Genomic DNA, 7,750 nt, shown 5'->3' with positions numbered 1-7,750 from the left:
TTGGTGTTATATTAGATAGCAACTTGTCTTTTGAAAATCATATTTCCCATGTTACAAAAACAGCATTCTTCCATCTTAGAAACATTGCCAAGTTACGAAATATGTTACCTGTTTCTGATGCAGAAAAGCTAGTTCATGCGTTCATGACCTCTAGACTGGACTATTGTAATGCACTGCTAGGTGGTTGTCCTGCATCTTCAATAAACAAGCTACAGGTAGTCCAAAATGCAGCTGCTAGAGTCCTTACCAGGTCAAGAAAATATGATCATATCAGCCCAATTTTACAGTCTCTACACTGGCTACCTATTAAGTTCCGTATCAGTTACAAAATATTACTACTTATAAGGCCTCAAAAGGTTTAGCTCCTGTGTACCTAACTAGTCTTCTATCATGCTACAATCCATCACGCTCCCTAAGGTCGCAAAACTCTGGACTTTTGGTAGTACCTAGGATAGAAAAGTCCACTAAAGGAGGTACAGCTTTTTCACATTTTGCTCCCAAACTCTGGAATAGCCTCCCTGATAACGTCGGGGGTTCAGACACACTCTCTCTGTTTAAATCTAGATTAAAGACACATCTCTTTAGCCAAGCATTCACATAATGTATCTCATTATATCTGATCAATTGCACACTATCATTCTTTTTCTTGGGTTGAACAAATTTTTTGCTTAGTTGGAACAGCAGCTATGCTGATTTTTCTCTGTTGGCTTCTCCGTTTCTGCCATGGGATGGGCATCCAGAGGTAACTAGGAATTACACAAGCTTCAGTCTGGATCCAACCCTTAGGAAGATTGACAGTGTTTCTTATACATTGATTTATTTGTGGCGGCCCGCCACAATATAAAAACTGACCGCCACAAATAGATTTTCCAAAAGGCTTTGACATCGTTGAATAAACATGAGCACTGCATGTTTCATAATCGAAACCCGGTGTGGGTGTTTTTATATCACTGTATTTCTTAAGGAATCCGACTGTCTTCAGAAAATTTTGGATGTCATTTTAATTTCATCTTGCATGTAATGCCTTAGCAGCGTTTGTGAGCGGAGCGCAGCTTTGTGTACAGCCGTTACCGGGGAAACCTCTATTTCTCCCGCTCTACAAGCGCCACCTGCTGGCAGAGAATGAATTTGCATATATATGCCACCACAAACAGAGTGTAAGTCTGTGGGAAACACTGATTGAGAGGACCAAACACCTGAGAAGAGATGATGCCAACCCCCCAGAAGACCTTAGATGATGCAAACCCTGGAACACCACACTACACTACCAAATGTTGCTATTAGGTTGTTAGCAACATATAATCATTGCTGCTAATAGTTTTCACCGTCTGTTTGAATACATGTCATTAGATATACCTAGGTTATGCAATCCAAGATGGCGCCGCTGGTGGCTGCCTCCGTGGCGTGCTCCGCAGTTGTTTTTATTAGTTTGTTTTGTCTTTAGTTAGCCTATATCCCTGCAATCAGTTTCACCAGAGACAAATTGCTGGACATTCGGCAGTACACACCACCCAATATTTCACCGGTTTTCGACTATTCTGATGTTTTGCTGGACATTGTAGTTGGCGGAGAAGCGGCGCTGATCAAACGCTTCAGGACGCGCAGATGGGGGTAGCGAGCCGGTGCGCTCGTGAAGCTCAGACAGCGCGGATTTTGAACGCCGTTGCCTAGCATCCATATGGCGAACCTCCACTCTCTACCCAACAAAACGGACGAACTCCTTCTGCTCTCCCGGATAAACAAGGATTTTTCACATTCTGCTGCTCTGTGTTTCACGAAAATGACGCCATACCGGACAGCACGCTACATCTGCCGGGCTTTCAGCTGTTTAGAGCAGATCGCGACACAGAATCAACGGGGAAATCGCACGGCGGCGGGACATGCTTTTACATCAATGAAAGGTGGTGTACAAATGTAACTGTGTTAAAGATGATGTGCTGTCCCGATCTGGAAGCACTCTTCATTAACTGTAAGCCTTTCTACTCGCCGTGGGAGTTTTGCTCATTCGTTCTCGTGAATGTTTACATTCCTCCGCAAGCGCACGTGAGCTCAGCTTTACAGAAACTCACTGATCAGATCACAGAGACAGAACAACAACACTCGGACTCTGTTTTAATCATTCTCGGGGACTTTCATAAAGCAAATCTCTCCCGTGAACTGCCAAAATACAGACAGCATGTTACATGTCCCAACAGAGACAGTAATATACTGGATGCATATCACTCTGTCTCACGGGCAGCTTTGGGGCTCTCTGATCACTGCTTGGTTCATCTTATACCGACCTACAGGCAGAAACTGAAATCAGCTAAACCTGTATTAAGGACTGTAAAAAGATGGACTAATGAAGCAGAGCAGGATTTACAAGCTTGTTTTGACCTCACTGATTGGAGTGTTTTTGAAGCTGCTGCCACCCATCTGGACGAGCTCACAGATTTGTTAACATCTTATATCAGTTTCTGTGAAGATATGTGCTTTCCTACCAGGACTCATTTAATCTACAACAATGACAAACCATAGTTCACTGCAAAACTCAGACAGCTCCGTCAGGCCAAAGAAGATGCTCACAGGAAGGGGGATAATGTCTTGTATAAACAGGCTAAATACACACTGGAAAAGGAGATCAGAGTGGCAAAGAGGAATTATTCCGAAAAACTAAGGTCTCAGTTCACTTCCAGCGACTCGGCATCAGTGTGGAAAAGTCTAAAAGAAATCACCAACTACAAGACACCATCCCCCAGCACTGTGGAGAATCAACACCTGGCAGACGATCTGAACGAGTTCTACTGCAGGTTTGAAAAAACACCCCACACCCGCCCTGAACACCTCTCCACACAACCATTCACACCTCCAGCAAACCCCCTCTCCCCCACACCTGCAATTCAGATCAGTGAAGACGAGGTGCGCCAGGTCTTCCGGAAGCAGAAAAGGAAAAAAGCACCAGGCCCAGACTGTGCTACAACAATGACAAACCATAGTTCACTGCAAAACTCAGACAGCTCCGTCAGGCCAAAGAAGATGCTCGCAGGAATGGGGGCCGAGTCTTGTATAAACAGGCCAAATACACACTGGAAAAGGAGATTAGAGTGGCAAAGAGGAATTATTCTGAAAAGTTAAGGATTCAGTTCTGTAGAAAGTCGGAAAGTCGTGGCCTAATGGTTAGAGAGTCAGACTCGTAACCCAAAGGTTGCGGGTTCGAGTCTCGTATCGGCAGGGATTGTAGGTGAAAGACATCACCAACTACAAGACACCATCCCCCAGCACTGTGGAGAATCAACAACTGGCAGACGATCTGAATGAGATTTACTGCAGGTTTGAAAAAACACCCCACACCCGCCCTGAACACCTCTCCACACAACCATTAACAACCCCTCTCCCCCACTCCTGCACCTCAGATCAGCAAAGATGATGTGCGCCAGGTCTTCCAGAAGCAAAAGAGAAAGAAAGCACCAGGCCTTTCGAAAGGTCTTTTGAAAACCTGTGCTGCCTTTAACACTATCATCCCAAACCTCCTCCTGTCCAAACTAACTCGGCTCTCTGTGCCCACCTCCATCTGTCAGTGGATTACCAGCTTTCTGACAGATAGGCAGCAGCTAGTAAGGTTGGCAAACTCACATCCAGGACTCTCACTATCAGCACTGGAGCTCCTCAGGGTTGTGTTCTCGCTCCACTGCTCTTCTCCCTCTACACGAACGACTGCACTTCAAGACCCCTCTGTCAAGCTCCTGAAGTTTGCAGATGACACCACTCAACATGGGATTATTCAATGCATGCTGATTAACTTTTATCATAGTTTATAGTTATATGGAAACGAAAGGGGTTAACATTCAACCCGTTCTTTATCATCAGTAGTATTATTTGTGATTTGAATTTTGTGAATGGGAGTTTCTCTTTTGCTGTGTTAAACTGCGGGCTTCGGATGCTTTCACTTTCGAATTCACGATCTTCTTGTCACTGTTTTGGTTCCATACATCTACACAACTTTCATTTTTTAAGACTAAAACAAAAGATGGATTCATTATTATTCTTAATTAAAAAGATACAGCAAAGATAAGTTTTTCAAAAATGAAAACAAAAAGAAAAGTAAAACTAACAGTGACAGTGCTTGCATGTTTTTTCCCCCCCACAAGAATACCAGCATGTTCACCTTCTCTGGTTTAAGAAGCGGTCTTTTACTTGACTCTCGCTTGAAAACCATCCATCATTTCCTCAATATGTGCGTCGTTTTTGCTGCGCGCACCTGCTGACGCGGCAAGTATAAACAATGCTCTACACTCGAAGCGCTGCGCAGTTCAAACAAGCTGCCGTTTGATGTTTCTAATATGCAACAGAAATTGCAGCGCTTATGAGTTGAACAACGCGGTGGTCGTGCCAGTGCGACCGCTCACAAAATTTAGTCGCACAGGCAGAAAAAATGGTCGCAGTCTGGAGCCCTGACACTTGACAATAAACGTGGAACACACAACACTATTTATACACTTATTTATCTAACACACATACTTGGTTTACATTTCGAACTTGCACATAATATACCTGTACATACAATTGTCAGTTTGTATATTGTTATTCCCTATTTACTTTATTTTTATACCCGATTTTTTTAATTATCTGTGTTTTTGTCCTGTCACTGTCATTCTGTTGCACTGTGGAAGCTTCTGTCACGAAAACAAATTCCTCGTATGCGTAAACATACCTGGCAATAAAGCTCATTCTGATTCTGATTAACTTAACTGCATGATTTTTACTGTACATTTCTGCCATATGGACATCACCTTGACATAATCACCACTGATAATCTACTCCTAAATATAATGTAGAAATTTTAATTTTCTGTGAAGCTGCTTTGCAACGATTTGTATCATGAAAACCGCTATACAAATAAACGTGAATTGAATTGAATATTGGGTTTAACGTTACACAGAGTAATTGTTTTGGCAATGTATTTATCGTTTTTCATCATTTAATTTGTCACGTGTTGCATGCCGTAAATAAAGAGATTCATTAAGCAGAATACCCGAAGAAAGACCGAGTATGAAACCAACCTGTTTGTTCCTCAGTATCTTCATTTTTGACTGAATGCTTCTTCAATCTTCATGTCTTCACTTTCCTTTTTAAAGGGGTCCTTGATTATGTTTTCACTTTTTTAACTTTAGTTAGTGTGTAATGTTGCTGCTTGAGCATAAACAACATCTGCATAGTTACGACGCTTAAAGTTCAATGCAAAGGAAGATAATGGGCCTCATTTATCAATCTATTGTAGAAACGAGCGCAGATCCGAGAGCACAAATCAACTTATGACAGAGTTCACATGTGATTCATGAAACATTTGTATGCCGCCAATCTCATCGTATGAAAGATCATACATTGATAAATGTGGAAACAATCATCATCTGAATATCACGCCCCTAAAAACACCCCAGTTTAGAAGCCTTGCCCTAGAGTTTACGACACGGAGAAACAAAGCCCGGCCAAAAAGAGGAAGTAATCTCATGAAAGAGAAATTGATCTTACTCTAAAAACACCCTTTAACCTTATAATTTCAAACAATGGCATTAATTATATGTATATTAAATACCAGTAAATATAACGGAACATTTACAAAACTTTATAAACACTATATAGCCTATTTAGTTATCCTTAATCCACAAAAAAAACTTTAAATTTAACGGTATTACAGAATAAGTATGAAAAATTAGTAGCTATAAAATTTTATATTAAACTTTAAAGTAAAACACAAATTAGGCTATAGTGGCATTCATTATAAACAGAATATAAACATCAAGCTAAAATGAATTTATTAAAGTGAAACTAAATGGCATTGGGCTCACAAGCCTCTCTCGTTCAACATCCAAATGTTTCCATTTTTATGCCATGTAACATTTGGTTGCTAAACTATTAATTAATGTGGTTTGAGGCTTTATTAACACCTACCCCAACCCTAAACCTAACCTTACAATATTAAAAATACAGTGTTGGTAGCATGATCTGATAGGTAGTATTATTTGTTAGAACACCGGATTCGCCCAAAAGCTTGTCCTGAAAGATGGAGAAGTTCCCACTTTAAAAGCAGAAGCTGTTGTTTATGGGCCACAACCTGTAAGTATGTTTTATTCTTTGTTGATGTGTTTTCCATTAACGGTATCTTTCGTTATTTTTATGTTGTAGCAAGGACGTAAACAAAGGTCAATGCCGTTTGGCTCCAGTAGTCAGTTAGCTAAATGCTAATTCACACTCATCCGGCTACAACCTTCTGTTTAATCTCACCAGCAAACTTCGAATATTAGTGTTTGTTGGCGACTAAAGCTTTAATAAGGATAAAACCGTATTTCAAAAGCTAACACAAACAGCAGTAGAATTTACAAATCACAGCGTATCTAAAAAGTACGAAACAGCAACAAACAAAAAAAGTCATCCCATTCTGAAAAGTCCTGTAAGAGTCGTGCTTGCATAGGTTCTGCTCAAACCTCTTCAATAATATTCTCTAGGTCTGATTCGGGCTCAAATTGATAAGGCAATATTGACGCCATTGACGTGCAACTACCCGGAATGACATGTCTTTCATTTAGTCATGAGGCAAATAACAGAGATAAAGATATTCATGACGCAGAATGACCGAAGAAAGACTTTGAGAATGAAAACCAACCTGTTTGTTCCTCAGTATCTTCATGCTTGACTCTGAATGCTTCTTCAATCCTCATGTTTTCACTCTCCTTTTTAATAAACGCCATCTTTGTTTGTGTCTCAGTATCTTCATGCTTGACTCTGAAAGCTTCTTCAATCCTCATGTCTTCACTCTCCTCTTTAATAAACGCCATCTTTATAACAGTTTTTCCTGTGTGTTTAAGATTAGAATAATTAACAGACAGAAAAATAAAGCCAAACTAAATCACTGTGTGTGTCTCAATCAGCTCCCTAAAACACAGGTCTTGGAGAGCCGCAGCCCTGCAGAGTTTTGGTTTAACCCTAATCAAACACACCTGAACGAGCTAATCCAGGTCTGAAGGGTTACCTGGAAGCTACAGGCAGGTGAGTTTTTATTAGGGTTGGAGCTGACCAGGACCGGAGTTTGCCACCCCTGGATTACACTTTCATGAAAACAGTCAGCTGATTTGTAGAAGTTGTCATTACACACAGGGGCAGATCTAGAAAATTATTTATAGGGTGGCATGAGGTCTATGAGGGGTGGCAACACCAAAGCAAGTGCCCATGCATAGTTTTTGGGAATTTATGGCTTGATATACACAGTTTTGTTCACAAATATTGCATTACCACGAAATAATCATCCATACTGTTTAAAATTAAAAATAACAACATTTCAATATCCATGGCACCAAGTCAAGACACTAAAAAAAACATGAAAAACATCAACAGATGCTAAATGTGTCTGAGCATGCATCACTAAAGCAGATGAGCAGATTTATTCATATTAAATGGCTACTTGGTTGGTTTAAATAACGTTTTAGTGCAAGTTTATGAGTTTGAATTTCCTAACATTAGAAAGAAATATATCAAAGCAGTGAGACTGGATCAGTTTTGCAAACAATGTTTGTGTTTCTGTTAACAGAGGTGTGTGATACTCTAGCAGCACCCCAGCAACTGCACAGCAAGAGCCTAGCAACCACCCGGAATCTCCTAGCAACACTTTAGCAACCACCCGGAATCTCCTAGCAACACTTTAACAAACACCCGGAATCTCCTAGCAACACTTTAACAAGCAACACTTTAGCAACCACCCGGAATCTCCTAGCAACAC

General features: G+C 40.8%; 1 protein-coding gene across 1 annotated transcript in view; it reads right to left on the bottom strand.

Annotated features, from left to right (window-relative positions):
- LOC107725801 (gastrula zinc finger protein XlCGF7.1-like) overlaps nucleotides 1–7,750 on the bottom strand; it is a gene marked incomplete at its 3' end in the record, with an annotated part of 24,107 nt that overhangs the window by 14,608 nt on the left and 1,749 nt on the right. The window contains exon 2 of the mRNA XM_016535205.1: nucleotides 6,641–6,829. Within this exon, the coding sequence (XP_016390691.1) occupies nucleotides 6,641–6,812 (172 nt within the window). The remainder of the gene's footprint in view (nucleotides 1–6,640; nucleotides 6,830–7,750) is intronic.

The sequence above is a fragment of the Sinocyclocheilus rhinocerous genome, unplaced genomic scaffold, assembly GCF_001515625.1.
Source record: "Sinocyclocheilus rhinocerous isolate Xijiao unplaced genomic scaffold, SAMN03320098_v1.1 scaffold2561, whole genome shotgun sequence".
Lineage (NCBI taxonomy): Eukaryota > Metazoa > Chordata > Actinopteri > Cypriniformes > Cyprinidae > Sinocyclocheilus > Sinocyclocheilus rhinocerous.
The sequence above is the reverse complement of the archived record's forward strand: the minus strand, read 5'-3'. Positions and strand labels throughout refer to the sequence as shown.